At 40.2% G+C, this 26,079-nt stretch overlaps 1 protein-coding gene across 6 annotated transcripts in view; it reads left to right on the top strand.

The window, feature by feature from the left end:
• LOC137203796 (BICD family-like cargo adapter 1) overlaps positions 1 to 26,079 on the top strand; it is a 95,463-nt gene that overhangs the window by 45,487 nt on the left and 23,897 nt on the right. For 4 of the 6 annotated variants that reach the window (XR_010933296.1, XM_067700608.1, XM_067700607.1 and 1 more), the window contains exons 3-4: positions 22,805 to 22,933; positions 25,894 to 26,040. Coding sequence is in view for 5 of the 6 variants with exons in the window: in XM_067700608.1 (XP_067556709.1) it covers positions 22,805 to 22,933; positions 25,894 to 26,040 (276 nt within the window). In the remaining variant the exon portion in view is untranslated. The remainder of the gene's footprint in view (positions 1 to 22,804; positions 22,934 to 25,893; positions 26,041 to 26,079) is intronic. The other 2 variants (XM_067700609.1, XM_067700606.1) reach the window with 1 other exon arrangement.

Below are 26,079 nucleotides of genomic sequence, written 5' to 3'. Positions count from 1 at the left end.
CTTATTTTTAACTAAAATCATGATACTAAAGTTAACTAAACACAGAGGGGTTTGAGAGCTGCAGCCTGGTGGTGGGTCTCCTTCCCTGGAGTGGGAGTGCTGGGCTTGAACAGAAGTTTCTGGGCCATTGGTCCCTGGAGAGACCATAGCATGTGATTTTATGACTCTGATTGGCATATAAGATCATCCAGGAGACTCCCAAACTGGAATTCGGCTTCATATGCCAATTTCTTTGAAGGGATGCAGGGATCAGCAAACTTTTTATTTGTTATCTCACCATTGCTGGTGGGCAGGAGTCAGCCTGGCTTAACTGAGCCCCTATGCTCTAGGTCTTACAAGCCCCTCCACAGGCACACCCCCTCCTTCCAGAGGAACCACTCTCCAGACTTTTATGGTAATCAATCCTTTCCTTTGTGGCTGGCAGGGGCTACTCTTCGTTGCGGTGTGCGGGCTTCTCATTGCGGTGGCTTCTCTTGTTGCGGAGCATGGGCTCTAGGCACGCAGGCTTCAGTAGTTGCAGCATATAGGCTCAGTAGTTGTGGCGCAGGCTCTAGAGTGCAAGCTCAGTAGTTGTGGCACACGGGCTTAGTTACTCCGCAGCATGTGGGATCTTCCCAGACTAGGGCTTGAACCCATGTCCCCTGCATTGGTAGGTGGATTCTTAACTGCTGCAACACCAGTGAAGTCCCTTTTCTGATTATTCTTCAAGATAGATTCCTAGCAGTAAAATAAATGGGTCAGAAAGTGTAACCATGGAAGATAATTTCAGGACTTCTGTGGATTTACTCCATAATCAGAAGGATAACCTTTATTCTAGTTTAATTCTTCTACAGTGTAAACTAGCTACACTTTGTTTAGTGTGGCAGCAAACTATAGAATCAGTAAGCAATTTCCTTGTATTGGATCATCAGACTCGTTTTCTTCCTCAGATTCATCTGGAAATGTATTTCTTTTCCTTTTTTTTTCTTTCTAATGTATCCCTCCCTCCCCCCTCCTCCACTTCCCCTTTGGTAACCATAAATTTGTTTTCTATGTCTATGAGTCTGTTTTTGGTTTTTTTTGTTTTTGTTTTTGTTTTTTGGCTGCATTGGGTCTTAGTTGCGGCAGGTGAGACCTTCGTTGAGGCATGCAGGATCTTTCATTGCAGCGCACAGGCTCTTTATGGTGTGCGGGCTTCTCTCTAGTTGTGGCATGCAGGTTTTCTCTTTCTAGTTGTGGTACACAGGCTCCAGAATGCGTGGACTCTGTAGTTTGCGGCACACGGGCTCTATAGTTGAGGCGTTCAGGCTTAGTTGCCTTGCGGCATGTGGGGTCTTAGTTCCCCAACCCGGGATCAAACCCATGTCCCCTGCATTGGGAGGCGGATTCTTTACCACTGGACCACCAGGGAGGTCCCTGTTTTTGTTTTATAAATAATTTCATTTGAACTATTCTTTAGATTCAACGTATAAGTGATGTCATATAATATTTGTCTTTCTCTGTCTGACTTTTTTCACTTAGTATGATAAACTGTAGGTCCATCTGGAAATGTACTTCTTTCATGCTTCCTAATACCCATTCATTTGGGTTTATGTAGTAATTATGGCTGATTGGCGGGAAAGCTTAGAGCTGTTGATTCTTATTGTATAGAAATAGCAATTATCCATGATCAAATGTATAAATAAAGACATTGATTCAGTATGCTTTGAGGATTCACTTTCCAGAACTTAAGTTCTATCAATTGAATGTTTTAATATGCTTGTTTCTATGTTGTTGCTTTCACTTTAGCAGATGTAAAATGCGTGTGTTCATTTACCTGTTTCATGTCCTTCCCTGAAAGCAGGGCTGCGTCCTGGTCCATGCCTAACATCTTTCCTTGCCTGTGGTGGATGTTCAATAACTGTGTGTTGGAATAGTATTGGATTACCATGTTATTTGGAATTGTTGCTTTTTGCTCTTCCTCTTAATATGTTAGGTCTATTAATGAATGATCATTTTGATTTTTACAGCACCTTCTCCTGTACCTAGGAGCTCTGAGGTGGCAGGTTGTTTGGATTCTTTTTGGTTTGGAATAATTATTCTGACATTTAAATGAGCCTCTGTCTGAAAGTGCGGAAATTTTCATTTCTATCTTTTTAAGCTTCCTTGCTCCCGAGAAGTTTCAGGTTTATAAGACTGCAGTTAATTAATCTCCACCATCGCATCCCAGATAAGACGGGAGGTGACAGAAAGGAAGCAGAAACAAGTTTAAATAGAATAGTGCTTAGCAGTGAGATAGCGCTTTATACTTGAAAGCCTTCGCAGACATTAACTAATCAATTTTCCAACACATTGGAGAAGTCGGAAATGGGTTTTCATTATGTACTTAATTGCTGAGAAAGTGAGATATGCTTTTAATCTCTTAACTCTTCCTGAGAAGTGGACATTCACTTGGAACAACTTACTTTTTTTTTTTAAGTTTAGGTATGTTTATTTATTTTTTAATTTATTTATTTTGATTATTTTTGGCTGCGTTGGGTCTTCCTTGCTGTGCACAGGCTTTCTCTAGTTGTGGCAAGCTGGAGCTTCTCTTCGTTGTGGTGCGTGGGCTTCTCATTGCAGTGGCTTCTCTTGTTGCGGACCACAGGCTCTAGAGTGCGCAGGCTTCAGTAGTTGTGGCACACTGGCTCAGTAGTTGTGGCTCACGGGCTCTAGAGTGCAGGCTCAGTAGTTGTGGCACACGGGCTTAGTTGCTCTGCGGCATGTGGGATCTTCCCGGACCAGGGCTCGAACCCGTGTCCCCTGCATTGGCAGGCGGATTCTTAACCATTGCGCCACCAGGGAAGCCCCTCTGTTTTTCTTAATCTGAATTTTTAAAAAGAGACTCATCCTTTGACCTTCCATTTTTCTCAGGAGACAACTGAGTCAACTTCAAGGCTTATGGGTTTCGTCTTCACGAAGTCAACACACTAGGCAGTTTGCAGAAGCAGTAAGCTCCTCTTGCTCCCTCACCATTTTGGAGAAACAAGAAGATAGAACAGATGCCAACTCAGAACACAAAGTAACGTCTAATTGCCCCTGAAAGGTGGTTTGACTGTGGGTAGAGTTAGTTTGTCCCATGTGTTTGAAGGTCTGAGGAAACCGAGGCCAGATTGCTTACATGAATTGCTTATGTTCACCCAGTTAGGAATGGAGTCCCGTGACAGGTGATCCCTGTCCCAATACTTTTTGGTTCTTAACCTTTTTTCCATCAAGACACATGCTTAATTTGCCCAGAGAGCTAGCTCTAACTATAATACAATACCTTTTCTCTTCTAGTCAAGAAAATATAGCGAGTGAACATTTTGAATTTGTGACTATTGAAATTTTCTGAAGAAATGAAATATTTACTTCATTACTCTGTTAGTAATAACAAATGACTTGCAACATATCTCACAACTGATCATGACCAAACAGTATGTTCATAGTTAGAGCTTTATATAATACCTTTTAATTAATATTTTTTTCAAAATAGTAAATGGACATCATTAGAAGTCTTTCAGTATGTTTGATTTCTTAAAACAAAAACAAACAAACAAAAGTCCCAGGAGTCTTTGCCTCCCCACTTGCTTATACCAAGCATAGTTCTTATTTTTTTCACTGTTGGTTTTCTTTAAGTCATTTTTTGTCAACTGATTGCCTGTTGTGAGCCAAGCCCTTTCTGAATCCTGGAGAAGTGGCAAGAGGTGAGCCACCCTTTCCTTGAGGAGCCTATAGTCAAACGCTAGTGATTGTTTTGAGGAAATAACTTGTTATACTGGGAAAGTAACTTAACCTCTCCAAAGTTCAGTTTCCTCATCTAAATAGAGTGTTACTAATACCTGCCTAACAGGTATCATTATGAGGACTTCTGGAAATAATTCACGTGACAGCACTTAGCACTGGTACCTGGTGCAGGATAGGCACTCAGGGATTGTTCATTCAGTTTGCATCTGGGGAACCATGTAGGATGCTATCATTAGATAATTAAATTATGATATGAAGGCCATTTTAAAAATATGAATTGAGAGACAGAGCAAGAACTGAGAGCTAGGGTTTATTAGGCTCTGTGGAGGATGTAGGGTTTAAAGAGGATCAGAACTTAGATGATGAAGTATAGGTATTATCAGGGTGAGCAATGGATTGGCTCTGATTTGGAGGAAGAGTTTGGGCTCCCCTACTTAAGTCTCACCAGCTTTTATCCCCACATAGTATCTGTATTGCTTCCCCAGTGATGTCACAGAAAGTAATTCTGCACCCAGTGGTAAAACCCTATGGAGCCAAACCTTGTTAGCATTATTGCTATTTCCATGGCAACCATCAGATGATATATAATCTTAGTAAGGCAAGTTGTGAGAAGTATTTTCATCAACAAATGCCCAAATTTACTTGTAGGATGTCCCATAGGAGATCACCCAGCCACTTAGCTGCTGTCTCCAAAATCTAAACCCTGTTCTTTCACATTTCCATGTTTGAACATTTAGTGGGAAAATTTTTTTTTTTTTTTCGGTACGCGGGCCTCTCACTGTTGTGGCCTCTCCCGCTGCAGAGCACAGGCTCAGTGGCCATGGCTCACGGGCCCAGCCGCTCCGCAGCATGTGGGATCTTCCCGGACCGGGGCATGAACCCGTGTCCCCTGCATCGGCAGGCGGACTCTCAACCACTGTGCCACCAGGGCAGCCCCTGTGGGAGACATTTTTAAGAAAAAAATCTTGCCATGGATTTTTTCCATAAGGGAATATCATTATGCTTGAATTCTGTTCGAATAGTTTTTGCAAAATGGACATAACCAATAAGGTAAATCTGAGGGGGGAAAAGGCTTTTATATCCCAGTTATAGATATTTTTGTAACTATTGATAGAGTTTTGTGACTACTGGTAAGTAATTAGGTACAAAGGTAAAACTGGCTTGACTCATCTTCTGTCAGTTTTACTCAAATGAAAGATTTAAAAATAAAATTCTTAATGTTTAAAAATAAAAATTTTCCTACTGAAAACTGAACTCATCCTGTAATATGGGGTATTTTATAGAATTTGTTTTGTTCTCTGTGACATTTTAGGAGTATGTATAGACAACTGTAAGTTGAAAATGAATGAATATATACACGTTTTCCCTGTATTCAACAAATTTGTCTACTATGTGCCTGGCACAGTTCTGAGTATTGGGGTTACGGTGACAAACGAAATAAAGGCCCTGCCCCTGCCCTTTTGGAACTGACGTCAGGGGCAGAGAGAGAAGCAATAACTCAATTAACAAGCTAAGTATCTTGTGTGTTAAGTGCTCTAGATTAAAATTAAACAGGGGGGTACTAGAGATTGACACATGTAGGGGTCAGGTGAACAAAGAAGGCCTCTCTGATGAGATGACATTTGGGAAGAGACACGAGTGAGTGAGGGAACAGGCCTTGTGAATATCTAAGGGAAGAGCGTTCCAGGCAGCGGGATAGCAAATGCACGGATGGTGATGAAGAGTATGCTCGACAGGGCTGAGGACAGCAGGGAGGCCAGGATGAGTGGAACAGAGAGAACACAGTGGATAAAAGAGCAGATCAGAGATGAGGGCGGGTGAGGGCAGGAATCTTTTAGAGTCTTATAAGCCATGATAAGGACTTTGTTATATTTTATTCTGAGTAAGATGGAAAATCTCTAGATTGTTTTGAGCAGTGACATGATATGACTTGGGTTTTTAAAGAATTGCTCTGCTGTTTGGAGAGTAGACTCTAGGAGGACACGCAAGGCTGGAAGCAGGGGGAGACCACTTAGGTGATGACTTACTGCAGTCAGTAGTCTAGGTGAACGATGATACTGGCCAGACCTAGGGTTTAAAAGTGGGGACAGAGAGTAGCGGTAGGATGATGGATATTTCTTTTGCTTCATAAATACTCATAATGCTTATGCCAAGCACTGTTCTAACAGCTTTATAAACATCAACTCATTCATGCTCATAACAACCCTCTGAGGTAAATTTCAAAGGTACAGCCCACAGGATTTGTAGATGGATTGGATGTGGTGGGTAGAAGGGGGAAAAAAAGGAATCTGTGATAATTCCTTTGTGTGGGCCTAAAACTTCTAAGAATGGAGTTGCCATCTCCTGAGAAAGGGAAGATGCAGGTAAAGCGTGTTGGGGTGGAGGGCCCTAGAATGAGGAGTTCGGTTTTCATATACATTGAGTTTGAGATGCACATCAGCTATCCAACTGGATGTGTTGAGTAGGCAGTTAAATAGAGGAGCCTGAAGTTAGGGAAGAGGTCAGGGCTGGAGATAAATTACAAAAGCTGTCTGAAAGCATTCAGGAAGAAGTGCCCACTGGAGGTCTGGTTGTTGCTGGTAAACCTAACCAGAGGTAGGTGTGAGGAGCCTTTTCCTGTGGGTGTGGTTGTAGAGTGGCATTTTCATTGGCTTTCAGATCAGACCAGCATTTGAATACTAGCTCTATCATTTACTGATTAAGTGACCTCAACTATGTGACTTAATCTCATTTAGCTGCACTTTCTTCATCCTTAAAACAGGTTAACAGGACATATCCTATAGCATTGTTAAGATAAAATGAAATAATGTGTTACCTAGAGCAGTGCTTGGAAATGGAAAGTGCTTAATAAATATTCATTATCTTTCTTTTCCTCAGATTTAGTTTGTTGCATTCAACCCAAACTAAAAGAACATGGGTTTCTCTTCAGGATAAAATACATGTGAATTTAAATATTTATTTATTTAGCTGCATCGGGTCTTAGTTGCGGCATGCGGGATCTTTCGTTGCAGCACGCAGGCTTCTCTCTAGTTGTGGCATGTGGGTTCCAGAGAGTGTGGGCTCAGTAGTTGTGGCACGAGGGCTCTCTGGTTGTGATGCATGGGCTCTAGAGTGTGGGCTTAGTTGCCCCGCGGTGGCATGTGGGATCTTTAGTTCCCTGACCAGGGATTGAACCCACATCCCCTGCATTGAAAGGCGGATTCTTAACCACTGGGCCACCAGGGAAGTCCCAAATAAATCTGAATTTAAAGCCTACTTCCATATATATACTTCCGGGGGTGCCTACTTAATGACAAGCTCCAAAAAGGATTTCATTCAAATCTATTTCCTATCAATCAGTAATGACCTTATAAAAGAAAGACTTCTGTGAGGTTTATAGAAGGCACAGGGGAAGAAGTTGTGGGTTCTGAGTATTAAAAGATTCCACATGCAAAAGCAGAGTGAAGGTATATGTAGAAGCACCAATCAGCAAATCAGCAGATCAGTCATAGGTAATTTACATCAAAGCAGTAAGTAAATCCGCCTGAGTCCTGGTGATGACCTATAGGAGGAAACAGTGCCCTTTCCTGGGGATGGGCTATTTAAATCAAAGGGAATTATCTCATTAATTACCTGATGATCCTGCTGGAAATTTGCTAAAGGGACACTCCTGTGGTTTAGCTTAATCCCACTTCTGTTTTCTCCAGTTTTAGCTTGACTATCTCAAAAAGTACTCACTTAAGGTGTTCAGATTTTATCTCATACAGTAAACATTTGAGCACCTACTATGTGCTGTATACGTTTTTAAGCAAACAAAGATTAATATGAGTTCCAGTTTCCTGTTCTTAAGTCATTCACAGTGTAAGAGAGAAAACACACATGTAAACAAATAAACAGAACAGACTGTGTAGTAAACAAATAAACAGAATAGAGTATGTAATACTCAAAATAGAGTATTATTACAGGACTGCAAATAATGTAGTCATTTTACCCTAGGAGATTATAAAAGCGATACAGGTGTCACCTCTGAACTGGGCCATTAAGGTTAAGAATTTATCAGGTGAAAATTTTCAGGGAAAGGTATTCCAAGAAGGGAGCACACCATAAGCAAAATCACAGAGGCTTGTACAGGGAAAAAAGAAAAAAGCATAATTTGATTAATAGTTTTGTTTTTATGGTGGTGGGAAGAAGAAAGTGACCACCAGTTTGGAAAGCAAATTTTCCTAAACCCTTTCCCATCTCCAAACAGGAATATTTGAACATTCCAACCTTTAAGGTCTAGATGAGTCCCAGGGTAAGCCATATGACCAAAAGAAATAAAAAACATTAATAATACTAGAATTTTCTTTCTTTATTAGAATTAGCTGTGACAGTTATTTTCTAAGGGAATCCTGAGTGTGTCCCTAGGACAACACCATTTGTTTTCTTGTGAAGGACTCCTAAGTGTCTACTTACCCCAGCCCATTCCCATCACTGACCTAAATTAAAATTTAAGTAGAATGTCATTCAAAGTATCTATCTTCCCCCTCAGCCTTCCTGTTTATTATGAAAAGGGTCTCAGTTTCTTTTCCAAGTATCTGCATGTAATCTTTTGAAAGCATAAACATTTTGAATTCTGAGAAGTTTGCAGTGCTCATGGTATTTTCAACCCTGAGGGAACAGGGAGGCCTGTTCCAAGATAGACATGTTCTTGCAGACAATGCAGTTCCTCAGTTTAGCTGGATAGTAATTCTTTTAGCTTGGCTACATTTCCATATCCACTCCCCCTTTTTACCCCTGAGACCTTTCAAGGTTTCTCTATGGTCACCACACCACATCCATGGATAAAAGAGAGTGCCTAGCTTCTCTGCAACACGGCCTCAGTGAGGGCTGTCATTCTCTCCAATCAATCTCTATGCCAAATTTTCTTAGGCTTTTTAAGATCTGTCCTCTTTTGTATTTAATCTTTTAGACTTTCTGGGCCAATGACTTGAACATCAGGTCTTCAATTCAGTTGATCTTTGAGGTTATTAGAGCTATAATAGTGATGCAGACAGTAGTAGCAACAGAACAGCTTGCACACGCAGTACTTACTGTGCACCAGGCACTCTTCTCAGCACTTTACATAGATTAATTTATCTCATCCTCACAATGACCTTTTGAGGCAGCTACCACTTTATCCTCATTTTACAAGGGAGGAAACTAAGGCACAAAGAGTGCTGCAGTTTTGCCTGAGGTTACACAATGCAGTAACTGGTAGAGAAGAAAGACCGTGTTCTTTTCAGAGCCTGAATTTGGAAGACAGTTTTCCCACAAGAGTTGAGTTTTATTCATCTCTGTATCCTCAATTAAAAGCATAGAAAGCAAGTGTTTTATCCATGTTGGAGTTAGTGCAAAGTGCCAGGCCATCGAGTGAACACAGTATTGTGTCATTTTGGTTTAAAAAAGAAAAAAATACTACATGAATGAAAAGTTTTGATTATGAATACAGTATATTGGCAATATCTAGGGCCTGTTTTATTATATGAGCCCTCATAGAACATTTAAAAATAAAAATTTAAAAATCTGTTCTGACTTCTTCTGAAATATATATTTTTTAACTAGCAGTAGGGATCTGACATTGAATAATGGCCCTCGTCCAGAAACAAAAGTGGATTAACATTTCTCCTTTTTTTCTTTTTCAATTAAGATCTTTGATGCTGAGGGATTACGTTTGTGATAATGATGAAAAGGATGATAATAAAACCGTTATTGTGCTCTAATTTTAAAGTTCTTTCAAATAAAACAAAATTAGACATGGCCCCTATCTGGTGGGCGTACACTTTCTAAATGTCATAGAGCAGCTTTCCACATATCTCATATAAGCAGGCATTCCCTCCCATGAGTAATAAACATTGTTAGTGGCATCGGGCTTTCCTTATTCTAGGGGATGAGTTTTTGGCATCCCTGAAAATCATCCAATATGTGACTGTTTTTGTCTAAAAGAAAAATAATGGTATTGAAATGGAAAGAAACTGAAAATAGTAGTCAAGCGCCAACTAGCTGTGTGATCTTAGGCAGGACCTTACTTTCGCTCACTCAAATCATATCAAAGGCCTCACTTTGTTGACCCATGCCTCAGTTTCATCAGCCACCAAATTAGTGGTTAGAGCCAGATAGTCTCGGAGGTTTCAACTTTCAAATTGCATGTTTTCCTTTGAGCAAATGTCAGTATTCTATTTGGAGTTTTCACTTTATCATAAATAATAGTAATAGCTATAACATATTACATATTTAGTCAGTGCTAAACATTTTATCTACATTATTGTTACCAGAGAGGGACCCCTTCAAGGGCCCAAGAGGGGCTCTTGTCTAACACTCAGAAATGAATTGTCCGAGGAGCCATACGTGCTGATGAAGCAAAAGACTTTATTGAAAAGCGGCGCTCAAGCGGAGAGCAGCAGCAGGGTGAGGAACCCACGACAACTGCTCGAAGTCTCGGGTTTTGTGGAGATGGGGGTTAATTTCCGGGTTGTCTGTGCCCAGTCGTTTTGCTCATGCCCATGTTTGGTCTGACTCAGGGCTTTTCCTGGTGGCATGCACATCTCTCAGTCAATATGGATTCCAGCGTGAGTGTTTCTGGGAGGTTGGCAGGATATATTATGGGCTGGCATCTCCTCCCTCTTTTCGGCCCCTCCTCATTCTTCTGGTTGGCGGCAGTTTGTCAGTTCCTTGTTCCCTATTGGGACCTTCTCTTGTGAGACAACTTATGCAAGCAGTTATTTTCATGCCTGGCCGGGGCAGATGGTTCCGGTCCACGGTTCCCTATCATTATTTCATTTTAATGCTGGCATAACTGTTAAGGTAGATCTTTTAATCACCATTTTTCAGATGAGGAAACTGAGGTATAGTGATTGTATAGTTTTCTCAAGATCACACAGCTGTATTCTTTGTTGTTCCTTCTCTTAAGACATCTACGATATTTTGTCTTGAGCTATTTGTGCATTTCTCTTACTACCTGTCAGTATGTACAAATATTTATTCTGTACCTTATATTGGCTTCTTCACGAGTGTTCATCTCATTCTCCTTCAGCTACTTGAGGATGGAGATTGTGTCTTGTATTTTTTATATACCTCATAGGGACATGAAGCTATAAGTTTTAGAACTTTAAAAGTTTAAAAGTAATAATAATAACTTTTCTTCCCCCTCAATCTTTCTAAGCTTATGCTGAGGTTTGTTGAGATTGTTGTATCACTCTCCCAAGCCTCATTATTACTAAAATTTCTGATCTTTATTTGATGTTAATTTTTTTTTTTTTTTTTTTTGCGGTACACGGGCCTCTCAATGTTGTGGCCTCTCCCGTTGCAGAGCACAGGCTCCAGATGCTCAGGCCCAGCGGCCATGGCTCACGGGCCCAGCCGCCCCGTGGCACGCGGGATCCTCCCGGACCCGGGCACGAACCCGCGTCCCCTGCATCGGCAGGCGGACTCCCAACCACTGAGCCACCAGGGAAGCCCTACCTATTTTTAAATAAAATAACTTTATTTTCTCTAATTATTAAGATAATACACACTACAATAGAATATTCAAAATTTATGACGAATTTTTTTCCGAAATGAACATCACTAGGAATCTCATCCTCTAGAGATAATCACTGATAGCATTTTGATGAACAGCCTTCCAGGCCTTCTATGCATGTGTGCACTTAAATAAACATATACACATAATCTTAGGTAAATAGGATCAAATATGCTGGGGTTTTTTTCACTTTATATTACATTGTTGAAATCTTTCCATATTAATGCAAGTAATCAGTGCGTGGGTGATTCAGTGATAGAGTTCTCACCTGTCACATTAGTGCAGGTAGATGTATATAGCATTCCATTGCACTGATACATCCAATCTGCTAACGGTGAACACTTGGGTTGCCTCCAGTCTTTTACTATTGCAAACAATTATGCAGTGAACATCCTTCTACATAAATCTTGGGTACAAAGTGAGTTTCATCTGTCTGCATCACATATCTGAACTAAGATAGTATTAATAAGTAAAGTAGTACAGCAGATGTCCATAGCCACACCATTATCATGTGACAGCATAAACTTACAAGAACCCAGTAACCCAACATGGATTAGACGGGCAAATGTCTACCTGTAACAGGCATGGAACTTTGGGTTGTTCAGAAAAACATAATCCCATTAAACTAAAATAAAATGAAAAGCTTGCTCATTATGAAACTTATCTTCATTTTGTTAAAATCTTAAATTTTTCACTTGAAAGAATTGTTAGGTGTTTGTTTCTGTGTTTACCTTGGCTTGGTAGTAAAGTAGTACTTTGCAAAGTCTAGAGAGGATACTCTGTATTCTAAAGTGAAAAATAGAACTTGATAGGAAAACGGACTTTCTTTTTTTTTTTTTTTTTTTCGGACTTTCTGATAAAACATAAACCATTCATTCTCCAAATATGTTTTAAGCACCAGTGATGTACTAAATAATGTGGATACTAGGGCTCAAAGTCTAGCAGGAGAGAGATTAAAATAGTTAATCTAGTTGAAACCCAAGATGAGAGACCAGGAAAAGAAAACGTTTTTCTTTGAATATTTGCAAACATCAGTGCTCTACTTACTATGTCTCAGGTTTGGTTTTGTTTTCTCATTCTCTAACCTTTCTCTATCAACTGCATTACTATTAAAATTTTAAGTCCCTGTTTTTTGTGATTTGGTTTTCCATTCTTTTCAGTCATTCTCCCTAAATTGGTATCTCATTTGTTTACCTTTCAGTTACTCGTTATGTGACCCTTATGCATCCCTTCTGGGCCTCAGTTTGCTTATCTGTGCAATGAGGGAGTTCAAATAACTGGTTTGTTTTTTCTAGTAAGTTCCAGCTCTGACATTTTTAGAACCTAAAGTAGAGACCAGATCTGTCTTCCTCACTATTGTATCCCTAGTTCATAGCATAAATCTGGCCACACAGTAAAAAGCTTAATAAACTTTTGTTAACACTTTGACTTAAATTTGGGGGTCTGTGTGTCTACTCTAGTTCTTTGGAGATTTTTACTTTTGTTTTTTTCATCCTATAGTAGCTATACTACTATACATTTAGACTTGATTCTTTTAATTGCTCAAGGGCAGTTTCTGTCAGCCATGAAAGATATTTGGTTCAGTTCAGTTCAGACATTTTTTGCATACTTATCATATGCCAGGCATTGTGCTATCCACTGGGAATACAAAAATGAATTAGACTCAGTCACCCCTCACCTTAAAAAGCATAAAATGTGGTGAGGGAGAAGGAATGCAAATGGATAACTGTAATAAAATGTAATATGTGCTCTGCTAGAGGTGTGTGTCCATGGTGCTATGTGAACTCAAAGGATTGTTTTTTATTGCTAGACATCTTGTGTCATTTTCAGTCTGGTCAGTTGTATTTTATATTTTCCTGTTCCACAGAGATATTTTTAATCATGTCTTTTATTTATCTAAACATAATCACAGTTGTCTTACAATCTATATCTGATAATTCTAGTATCTGAAGTCATTATGAATGTTTCTGTTGTTGTTTGTGGTGATTCTTGCTCATGAGTATTTGTTTCTATCGGTATTTTTGGTTTTGTTTTACTATAATCTGCTTTTTTTTTTTTTTTGCGGTACGTGGGCCTCTCACTGTTGTGGCCTGTCCCATTGCGGAGCACAGGCTCTGGACGCGCAGGCTCAGCGGCCATGACTCACAGGCCTAGCCACTCCGTGGCACGTGGGATCTTCCCGGACCGGGGCACGAACCCGTGTCCCCTGCATCGGCAGGCGGACTCTCAACCACTGCACCACCAGGGAAGCCCAATCTGCTTATTTTTATTAGAAAATTATTTATGGAAATTATTTGATCTTTGGATGAAGTTACCATCCTTCAGAGATGACTTGTTTTCTCCTGCCAAGTGTCTAGTGGCACTACCAATGCGGTTTTTTTTTTTTTTAATAATGTTAGCCTTATAAGGAAGTTACGGAAAAAAATAGAGATTCTCATATACCCTTCTTCTATTTTCCCCTAATACTAACATCTTACATAACCATAGTACAGTTACCAAAACCAGTAAATTAACATTGAGGCAATATTAACTAATCTACATACCTACTGGAATTTTGCCAATTTTCCCACCAGCATCCTTTTTTTGGCCCAGGTTTCAGCTCAACCTCCCATATTGTATTTAGCTGTCATGTTTATTTTGTCTCCTGCAATCTCTGACAGTTCTTCAGTGTTGGTTTGTTTTTCCTGAAGTTGGTACTTTTGAAGAGTAATGATGAATTTTTATAGAAGGTCCCTCAATTTGGGTTTGTCTAGTGTTTTGTCATGATTAAATTAGGTTATGCAATTTTGCAGCAATAGCACAGAAATGCAGTTGTGCCCTTTTCAGTGTTTCATATTGAGGACATGAGGTGTTGATATATATATTTTTTTACTGGTGATATTAACTTCTACCACTCGGCTAAGGTAGTATCTGCCAGGCTTCTCCACTGTGAAGTTACTCTTTTCCTCTTTGTAATTAATAAGTCTTACAGGGAGATAACTTTGAGACCATATAAATATCCTGTTTCGTGTCAGACTTTTGCCCACCAGTTATTAGCATTCATCCTCTAGCTCTTTTTTTGTGTATTTACTCATTTATTTATTTGGCTGAGCCGGGTCTCAGTTGCAGCATGCGAACTCTTAGTTGCGGCATGTGGGATCTAGTTTCCTGACTAGGGATTGAACCTGGGCCCCCAGCATTGGGAGCATGGAGTCTTAGCCACTGAACCACCAGGGAGGTCCCCATCCTCTAGCTCTTGCCTGGAACAGTTATTACTGTGATGCTTGCCTAATGGTGATTTTCTGTCTCTAGTGGTCCTTCTACATTTATTAATTGGAATTCTTCTGTAAGGAAGAGCTGCCTCTCTTCCCTTATTAATTAATTTATCCAATTATTTACTTATCATTGTGGACTCATGAATATTTATCTTATTCTACACATTATAATCCATTGCTGTCATTATTTGTTTTATTGATCATATGGTCCCAGCCTTAGGCATTGGGAGCTCCTTCGAGTTGACTCCTATGTCCATTCAGTGTACCTCCATCATTTTTTGAGCACTTCCTTTCTTTCTGGCATCACAAGATGTTCCAGGCTCATGTTGTATTTTTCCTTCCCCAATGCTGGAACAAGCCATTTCTCCAAGGAGCTTTAGTTCATTTATTAGAGATTGGTATATAGAAACCAATGAGAGCAGTAGAATGTCATTACTTTTAGGCCCTCTCAGAAGACAGAATTAGGAAATAAGTGTGGAAATGCTAACGCATTCATAAACAGATATCTATAATCCTTTCTCAGTCTCTCCATTTATATATGTATTAAAAACCGTAAGTTCATTCTGATGTCTCCAGTTCTAATCCAGTACCACAGAGTTCATGTTAGCCTTCCCTCTTTCTTTATTTGTTACTTTTTTTTTCCACAAGAGAATCCAGTTCTCATTATCCATGGTACATTTACTTATTTGTTCAATTCTGTTAAACACATACAGTAATGTTAGAATTGCTAAACCATACATCTGTGAGAAACAAGTTTATTAACTACAGTTCAGTAGCTCTGTAGAGTTCTTTTTTCCCTGAACCTTACAGTATACAGTCAAAAGACTGTTTTCCAAAGCTATTTAAGTAAGTTATTTTCTTCTTGGCCCCCTACAGTTGTGGTTATGCTATTTATTTGTGGTGTAGTTAGGCTTATTTGTTACTGTTTGTGTTCCATTGGTTGGTTGTAATAATTTGCATATGTGAAATATTAATGTGACTCCGTTACTATCTTGTCAGCTCTTTGATGCTTTTAAGAAATCTTTTCCACTTTATCCAGTATTTTTAGCTGTTTTCAGTAGGAAGGTCAGTCCAAACAACCTATCCCACTGTATTACCAGAAATGAAACCTCCTCTTTGGAAAGGTATTGGTGAAAATCTTACTATCTTTATATATTAAGTAAAATATAAATACAAAACAAACTTAACTTCTGAGTTTTATTTTTGAAAGGCTTTGGGAGGGATTGGCATACTAAAGCCTAGTGAGAACAAAAGGCTATCATACATTTTTGCATTTACTTACCATCTAGTAGATGGCTATTGCTTTTATTACTATAAATAATCAAGATAGCATATTACATGATAAGCCTCCTTTTTACTATCAGTAGGCTCATGGCACCTATTACCAAATTTGAAAGTTTTTAACTATAAGACCTTGAAAGTAAGAAAATACAGACTTCAGGTTAATTGGATTTTCCAGTTAAGCAAAGGCTAATCATAAACCCATTTTCGGTTCAAATTGGTGTAGATTTTCTATTCTAAAGTATAATCATCTACTTTTCTGACTCAGTTTTTCCATTCTACTGGAAAACTTAGGTTTTCTATTCCACTTCTACTAGTAGTAAAGTTCTGCTACCACCACCAGGGTGACACGTATTCATTATAATTGCAAAATATGGGGAAATCCCAGATGCCTAACAATAAGGGAGTGGTAAAGGAAATCATAACATATCTACTTGATGGAATATTATGCAGTCACTTAAAGTGACAATTAAGAAGTGTAATAATAAATAACATGGAAATGTTTCTGAAACCAGGCTAAATGAAAAATGAAAAAATCTATATGAGTAATATGATCATGGGTAATTGTACATACACACGTAGAAAGATTGGGGGAAAATCAACAAAATGTATTTTCAAAACAAACCCATATTCTGGGGTTCTGTTACAGAAACTGAAAATTGAAAAATAGGGACTTCCCTGGCAGTCCAGTGGTTAGGACTATGTGCTTCCATTGCAGGGGGTGCGGGAGGTTCGATCCCTGGTCGGGCAGCTAAGATCCTGTGTGCCGCGTGCTGCGACCCAAAAAGAAACAAAAAACAAAAAGGATAACCTACGAACTGGGAGAAAATATTTGCAAATTATGCAACTAACAGGGCTTAATTTCCAAGATATACAAACAGCTCATACAGCTCAATATCAAAAAAAAAAAAAAAAAAAAGCAAACAACCTAATCAAAAAATGGGCGGAAAACCTAAATAAACATTTCTCCAAGAAGACATACAAATGGGCAACAGGCACTTGAAAATATGTGCAACATCACTAATTATTAGAGAAATGCAAATCAAAACTATAATGAAGTACCACCAAACACCAATCAGAATGGCCATCATCAAAATGTCTACAAATAGTAAATGCTGGAGAGGGTGTGGAGAAAAGGGAACCCTCCTATACTGATGGTGGGAATGTAAATTGGGACAGCCACTATGGAGAACAATATGGAGCTTCCACAAAAAACTAAAAATAGAGTTATCATATGATCCAGCAATCCCACTCCTGGACTTATATTCGGAAAAGATGAAAACTCTAATTCAAAAAGATACATGCACCCCAGTGTTCAAAGCAGCACTATTTACAATAGCCAAGTCATAGAAGCAACCCTAAATGTCCATCAACAGCTGAATGGATAAAGAAGGTGTGCAATACACAAACACACACACACACACACACACACACACAAATAAATGGAATATTACTCAACCATAAAAATGAATGGAATATTGTCATTTGCAGCAACATGGATGGACCTAGAGATTATCTTACTAAGTGAAGTCAGAGGAAAACAAATACTATATGATATCACTTATATGTGCAATCTAAAGAAATAATACAAATGAACTTATTTACAAAAATAGAAACAAATTCACAGACATAGAAAACAAACTTATGGGATTAATAGATTATATTAATCTCTATTATATATAATCTCTATTATATATAAAATAAACAAGGACTTACTGCATAGCACAGGAAACTATATTCAATATCTTGTAATAACCTGTAGTGGAAAAGAATCTGAAAAAGCGTGTGTGTGTGTGTGTGTGTGTATAACTGAATCTCTTTGCTATACAACTGAATAACACATACTGTAAATCAATCATACTTCAATTAAAAAATAAAAATAAAATGGTAGATCTCTCCTACTATAATTTCTAAGTTAATTGGCTCATTTTTTTTCTTTTCACAAATAAGTTAAATGGATGCTCATGTGTAACTAATGCAACTTCCTTGCCTCCATTTAACAAGAAAGTATATAGTTGGTACTCCTCTGGTGGCGCAGTGGTTAAGAATCTGCCTGCCAATGCAGGGGACACAGGTTCGATCCCTGCTCCGGGAAGATCCCACATGCCACGTAGCAAATAAGCTTATGCACCACAACTACTGAAGCCCACGTGCTCCCGCATCTACTGAGCCCGTGTGCTGCAACTAATGAGCCCACATGCTGCAACTACTGAAGCCCACGCACCTAGAGCCCGTGCTCTGTAGCAAGAGAAGCCAACGCAATGAGAAGCCCGCGCACCACAAGAAAGAGTAGCCCTCGCTTGCTGCAACTGGAGAAAGCCCACACACAGCAATGAAGACCCAAAGCAGCCAAAAATAAAAATTAAAAAGAAGTTTAAAAAAGTATATAGTTAACAGTTCTACTTTGGCCAGTTTAAACAAATTTAAAATGTTACAGTTTAGTGAAATATTCTTATATTGCTAATCATGTCAATTGGAAAAGTAATCATGGAACAGCTCTGCTCAGTGGAGAGAAAGTAATCTGGCCTAGATGGTACCTGACCAAATCAAGCATATCGGGCAGAAGGAACACACTGTCAGTTTTTTTTGCCAATTTGAGGATTAATTAAATAATAAATAATTACCTGAGCACTCAGATTATAAAAGTAGTTCATTTCAGATAGTTCAAGAAATGTATGTGTTAAACTTTTCAGCATTCTTTAACAGAACTAGAGTTATTTCTTGAATGTCTTGTTTTCTTTATTCAATCTTTATGCAATGAAAGTAAAAGAGATGTTTTTGAGAACATTAGAAATAAGTATCTAAAGATTAAAACATTTCATAATACCCAGTGGTGGCAAGGTATTAGGAAGCAGGCATATTTGCACTCTGTCAGTAGGGGTACAGTAAATTGATCCAACATTTTTGGAGGACAGTTTGGCAGTTCCTATAAAAATGAATATGCATTCCTTTTATCTAGTAATTCCACTTATAGGAATTTATTCACTTATAGGGTATTCTCCTACAAGTACAAAGATTGATTAGCAAGGATATTTTTTGAAAGCACTGTTTATAATAGCAAAGAATTGAAATACTCTATAAATGCTCATAAGCAAGGACTAGTTAAATAAATTATGGTATATTCATATAACTAAATGCCAGACAACTGTTAAAAAGAATAAGGTAGATTTACATATTGACATAGAAAGATGTTAAAACACTATATGTATTTTTAAAGCCAAAATTTTAGTAATGTTTTAGATAGATAGATAGATATGAATAGAAAATTTCTACAAAGACTCACAAGAAGTATCTCTAATATGGATGATATTAGATATATCACTGGAGAGTGGTACTACTAATTAGGAATAAGTGGGGACTTAAACTTTCATTTCAGTCCTTCAGTTCGTCTTAATTTTTTTTCTCTAAACATTTGTTGCTCTTTTTTTTTTCTAATATTTATTTATTTAGGCTGCGCCGCGTCTTAGTTGCAGCATGTGGACTTCTTCTTAGTTGCGGACTGGGCTCTTAGTTGCGGCATGCAAACTCTTTAGTTGTGGCATGCATGTGGGATCTAGTTCCCCGACCAGGGATCGAACCCAGGCCCCCTGCACTGGCAGCGTGAAGTCTTAGCCACTGGACCACCAGGGAAGTCACCTGTTACTCTTATTATTAAAAAAATTTAAGAGTTTAAGAATAAAAGAATATCTGAGCTAAAAGCATACCATCTTTTCTTATATTCACCTATGATTATAGATGTCATTCTCTGCCACAGTTTTGCCACAGCTGTTACTGGCTGCTTAATCAGGTACAGTAGTCAAAACTCATCATTTTGAGAAGTAAACTGTAAGTCCCATGCCTGTCATTTTCTGCTTTCAAAATGAATTATCCTAATATAACCCCACGACCACCAAAAAAGGTCCCAGGGCCATGGCTAGCTGCCCTAAACTTAGAAGGAGAAAGTTTTTTATCTCCAAGAGAGGTATGGCTCCTGGATATTAAATAGCTTATCTTTGCAAGGCCACCAGGAGAACAGAACTGAAAGGTATGGCTGCCGAATATTTCTGTATTTCCCTGTATTTTTTAGCTTGACCTTCATGATGTTGGCCAAGTCACCAAACAGGCTGTTCTCAGTGGACTTATGCGTATGACAGCTCCTTATAATATACACATGGTGTTCTCAGTACTTGAGTTTTTTTAAAAAGCAAACAACTGATCCTAGTTGCCCTAAACTTGTAGCAATGTGATATTTCTTTCCTTTCTTTATTTCCCTACACTTCAGTGATTAGACTCAATCCCACAAAGTCCTGAATTACAAATAGGGAAATGGGCATACCTTCAAACCTGCCTTTTTTGTGTTACAGTGTAAAGGACGAATATGTCTATAAATTGGGAAAGTGAGACTCCAAGAGGTTAAATGACTCATATAACTCATACCCATATCTATGGTAGGACAGGAACTCTTAACCCTGACCATCTGACCCTTAACTTGTTTTTCCTTTCATCATACATCCCTCCTCTCAGGAGCAGGGCAGATCTCTTCAGAAAGACCACTGTTATTCTGGCTTACTCTCCTACTTGAAGAACTTCAAAGAAGCTCTGAAATCCACTATGGAACTAAAATTGGCTTTGTAACCTTTCTGATACTTTGTTCAGAAAGCATTTAGAACATTAGAGTTATGTCAAACTTCAGAGATTATTATTTAATTTATGTGCAGAAATAGCTAATATTCATTCTGGTAGTCAGGTCTAAGTATCTGAGCCAGTTTCCATCTCTGAAAAAGAAGAAAATAATATACTTTGGAAGGTGCATTAGCTCCTTACAGATGGTACTTATATGTCTGATTGATCCGTTCCCCTCCATCACCATCACAGACAAATGACTGGCCACCTGACTGGAGGTGGCCATGGTGTGGTGGGAGAGCACAGAACCGGGAGGCTGAAGACCAGGGCAGTGCCACTCCTTTCAGCCTCCACCTCCTTGTCTGCAAAATGAGGCCATCAATTCCTGCTTCTTAGGGCTGTTGGAGATTCATATGAGAGCTGTAGGTTAGAAGTCTTTGTGAACAGTATATCCTTGGACACATCTGAGGAGTCAGACAATTAAAGGAAACATTATAACATAGTGGTTAGGAGCTGAGACTTTGGTGTCATGCTTCCTGGAGGGAAGAGACAAATTTTATTTCTAGGAAGATCACTTTGAGAGGAGACTGTCTACAGGAGCATTTCTGATACCACCTGGGCTAGATTTGTAGCCCTCAGTGCATCTCTGTGGTTGTCTCATGATTCATGTCAAGGCAGTGATGCTCAGAATGAGGTCAGCTGCCTGAATTACCCAGTGCTTTGTAATCTGAACATATTTGAAACCCTGATAGTCAACTGAATTCAGTATAGGCAATCGAACTGCAGCATTTATAAGAGGAAATTTTCCTTATGGGCCCTAAATTCTATTTGAAGAAATTTCAAGAGTCAAATAAAATTGCTTAGTATTAAAAGAAGAAGAAGAAGAAAAAGAAAACAAGCCTTTCTAAATTGGACTCGTGAAGTTAGTTTCAATAGTGAGTGATAGAAATAGGAAAAACTATTTCAAGATACTGTGTAAGAAGGCAGTATTGCAGTCCTAATTTCGGAGTAAGACAGCCCAAAGTTTACCATTCTGATGCTGTCATTCACTAAAATGTGGGGCAGGTTCCCTCACTTCCCTGAGCCTGTTGCCTTGGAAGTAAATTGAGGGTGACAGGCCCTACTTTGGTTGTGACAATTGAGGTAAAGCATTTAGCACAGTTTTTGCACATAGTGAACTACTCAGTAAATAATACTAATTTTATTTTTAGGCAAGGATGACTAATGTGTTTCTAAGTGATTAAGAAACAAGCTGGTAGTGTCTAAAATTAAATTTAGAATAAGGAAGAAAAAGAGATGGTTTAATTTTCTTTTGTTGTATGTTTTGTAATTGTTTAAAAACTAGCAGTATAGGTTGATTCTTGTGGCGCTGTAGTCTGGGGCAGGGGGCACGTTTGTTGAATCTATGGAACCAAAAAAAGATGGACAATTGGTTATACAGCACTTGAAGATAAAAGGAACTGTTGAACCTATAACCATTACTGTAAGAGCCTCATTGAACAGCTAGCCTACCATTTCAACATTATTACCATCCCACCTCCTCTGAAAGCCTTTCCCAACCATTTCTGCACACCGTGATCTTTCCTGAGAACGCATAAAGCTTACTGACCCTATTTGGCCTCAGAAAAGCACTGAGGCAGTTACTTAACCTGTCCTGTGGCTCTCCTCCACAGGGCAGGGTTCAGGGCTTTCCTCAGTGGGGGCTTGGCTGGGCCCTCCGGAGGATGACTGAGTTCATATCTTTCCAAGGGTGCATTCTTTCAAAGTACTCTCCTGCATATTCAAGAGAAGGTGCTGACACACCAAATGGTATTTGGTGTTTGCTGTGTTTCAGCATTAGAGAATAAATGGATTAGGGTGGGAAACGAGCACCTCAGCCAGCACTCCCCAGAGAATCGAAAGTTCCTTGAGGAATGAACAGAAAAAATCTTAACAGACATGAACCGGGTATTTTAAATAGTACCCATGTTGACTGGAAGTAAGAAATACAGACAGAGATGATTTGCCTGGGCCCCACTAAGGAAATGCATGGGAGAAATAAAGGAATTTCTAAGGTATTAGGTATATTGGTCTTATTCTTCCATGTAAAATACTGAGAATGTCTCTCAATTTAGATGTTTGCTGAGCTTCTGCTGTGTGCAGAATCATAATGATGATAACTAACATTTGAGAACTTACAATTTTCTAGGCCTGTTTCCTCTGATCAGCAAAGTGGTCTTAGACCTAGACAGAGTCATTCATGGTGGAGGTAGGGATAGGGGTTAGTCTTGTTTGGGTGTGAGGGAACAAAGGGACCAGGGATGGGAGACCAGTTTCTCATCGTGTACTTGTAGAATAGAGTTGCAAAGAGATGCTTGAGAAATGAAAGGCAAACCAGTCCTCTTTTGTACAACCTCTAAATCAGCTCTATGGTCTCTTCTGCTTGCAGGCATCAGAAGTTGAGAGACAGCTATCTATGCAAGTCCATGCCCTCAGAGAAGACTTTCGGGAGAAAAACTCATCAACCAACCAGCACATCATCCGACTCGAAAGCCTTCAGGCTGAGGTGAGCCTCCCCGTGCAGCAGTGTTTGGATGGAAGTGCTTTTCTTATTGGAGGTGCCGTGCCAGGTCTTTTAGACAAGGAGCCCTCTGAACAAAAACCTGCTCTATCTAAAATCTCTAGGGAGACATATCTGTGAGAAACTAAATGAGGAACACTTGACCATGTTCCTCCAGGTAGCCTGTTGTCTAGAAAAACAAGGTTGCTCAGAGTTACTGCTGAGTGTGTTGAAATTATGAATGCCCTACTTTTTACTGAGTATGTTGATCCCTCAAAGAACATCCATGCCAATCCTAAATAGAAGATTGGAAAGGGAATCCTCCCTTCCTCCATTCCATTTGGGTCCAGTTCAGTCCATCTTAATAGGGCCTATTATTCTCACTTATAAACTGAGAGTAATAGAAGTGTCTACTTCATAGGGTTGTTGTGAGGATCTGATGAGTTAATATGTGGAAAGCACTGTGTGTGGTGTTTGGAAGAAAGTAATGTTATTGAAAGTATATGAGAGGGCAGGCAGGGTCTATGGCCTGAGAGGGCCAGAGGGGGAAAAAAAGTAGCACTCAGGGGACAATACTTTGAGAATCCAGTTGTGGGGAGGAGAGGGGAGGGGTCCTATCACCAGTCCAAATGGGGGCTGTCTCCTGAGGAGGCTTCCACCTAATCTGCTCCCAGGACCCCTCAGCCAAGTGTCCGAACAGTAGCCCTTTGGCTGAGTCACACTTTGAGGGACGGTCTAGCGCCACATGATCGTGCACCCCTGAAGGAACCAGCCAGCGTGGTCAGGCCCAAGAGGCCCAGATGGCTGCTCTCCTGCTTCATAAATGACATGAAGATGTTTTTCCTAAAGTCTGTCCATATCTTCTCTTTTCTCCTGGCTCTCCCTTCCTTCTTCCCTTCCCTTGGAATTCCTACTGGTATTGAGCAGCAGGTTCTTGAAGTAAGTAGTTTGTGCTGGTGGGTTTGGCATGCCTGTCTGTGACGGTCTGTGTGCATGATGTGCTGTTCAACCACCTCTGCCGAAGTCTGACTCCATCGAGTTGCCTGTTTTCCTTTCCCCACCGCCCCCAATTCACTGTTTCTAGACCCTCATGACACAGGGTCTTTCCCAGGAATATTTATGGCCAGATTTGGTCCCAGGCTTCAGGGTATGTAGGATGGGGTGAGGGAGTTGGCTGCCTAATGCCAATTCCTTGCTTCATCCAATAACACTGCTACTTTTAAAAGCCAAGCTATGAAATTGTTTATTTCAAATAAGTTACTTCACATAGAGCTGAATTGCTAAGTTTTTTTAAGGGGTGGGGCTGTGTATCAGAACCATATTTACCTCATGACTTCACTAAGTGGAACTTGGGAAACAAAGGTGATCCATGAGAAGGAAAATGTAAAGGTCAGAGGGTATTTAAATGAAAACCAACTAGAGTAAGAATTCCCTTCATGTGGGTAACGCTGCTTCAGTGTGGGGAATAGTGGACCCATTCACAAAAGGGCCTGCTCCTTTCGGTCCCTTACCCAGGTGCACACTTGAGAGACAGTGTTTCTTTGTTTGGCCAGATACCTGATCCCTCTGGACAAAGGCCACATACTTCATTTCCCCAGGACAGCATCCTATCTGATAGGTGGGTGGCCAGGGAAGATCTGTGCCCTATGAACAGAATTCAGAGAGTGAGAACAGCCAAAAAGCAGGGGGAAGGTAAAGATTTCAGAGGACTTGGGACAAGTTAGACATTCATTTCCAAATCTCCCCTGGAAACAGTCTGAGGTTGGTCCTTTTAGTGAATTGTTGTCATGCTAGACTAGAGAGTGTAGAGAACATCTTAAACACAACAGGAGAATATTCACAAGAAACTGGTTGAGAGATCATTCTAGCAGAAAACTGATAAATGGGAGGAGCTGGGGGACCTGCAGGACTCCGAAAGTTCCCAAGGCCACTAGCAATTGAAGGGATTTGGGAAGGCTTCCCATAGCCCCTGAGCAGGGCAGTGTTCTTGGGCTGAAGCATCGCTGGCCTTGGGGAGTGCTGGGCGGCTTCTTACCCAGCATCTCTTTCCTCTTTTCCTCTGCTTTCTCACTGAAACGGAAGAGACAAGACAGACCTTTCTAAAAGAAGGTCTGTATCTTTCTTGAGACTAGCTAGATACTCAGTGTACAAACATATCAACCTGTTTAATAAAAAGAGAAAAATTGCTTCTATTCACAAACTTCTTGCTCAAGCAAAAGATACTTTAAGTAAAATCAGTTATTTACTTGTGTGTATGTCATGTTCCTTCCCAGGACACGGGCTGATGCAGGCACTGCTCTGTTTTCTGTATCCTTCTGGCTCCCCCATTAACCCGGGGTCTGGACCATGACTCAAGAGCCAGACCTGCCAGCAGTGGGGGAAGGACAAAGGAGAGACATAGAATATGAGAATACAGCAGCTCCAGAGACTGTCTTGGGCATTTTCTTGTGCTCAGGACTTGAGAAAGAAGAATGGTCCCACAGATTAGGTTCCACTTCCCCATAAACTGTGGGGTTGAAGTAAAGTTGTATGCAGGGGACTTCCCTGGTGGTCCAGTGGTTAAGACTCCGTGCTTCCACTGCAGGGGGCACGGGTTTGATCCCTGATCAGGGAACTAAGATCCCACATGCCGTGCGGCAGGGCCAAAAAAAAGTTATAGGCAGCAAGGTGGGGCCCTCCTCTGTCTTATCTGTGGAATTTCCAGAGAGCACTAACCTTCCTTGCCTCTGCCTGGCACCCCACATTCCAGCTTCCCCAAAGTTCAACTCCTACCCCTTCCCAGACAGGTTTCCAAAGGGGAGGGGTTTTCTCCTCAGCTTAAGAGTTCACAGCTGTTCCTTCAGAGGTAGAGGCACCAGGGCCCTGCGCAGAGCACTTGGAGAGACACCTGCCTTCATGTTTCGGGGCTGGTCCCTCCCTCCCTACTCATCAGCCCGGGTGTAACTCCACACCACCCTTGTGGCTCTCCACCCTTTCAGATCAAGATGCTGTCGGATCGGAAACGGGAGCTGGAGCACCGTCTCAGTGCCACCTTAGAGGAGAATGACCTGCTCCAAGGGACTGTGGAGGAGCTACAGGACCGGGTGCTGATCCTGGAGAGGCAGGGCCATGACAAAGACCTCCAGGTACTGGGGCAGAGAAGCAGTCATGTAGGACCAGGGTCA

This window comes from Pseudorca crassidens, chromosome 12 (assembly GCF_039906515.1).
Source record: "Pseudorca crassidens isolate mPseCra1 chromosome 12, mPseCra1.hap1, whole genome shotgun sequence".
In the NCBI taxonomy this organism is placed as follows: Eukaryota; Metazoa; Chordata; class Mammalia; order Artiodactyla; family Delphinidae; genus Pseudorca; species Pseudorca crassidens.
Note: the sequence above shows the minus strand (reverse complement) of the source record. Positions and strands in the feature narration are given on the sequence as shown.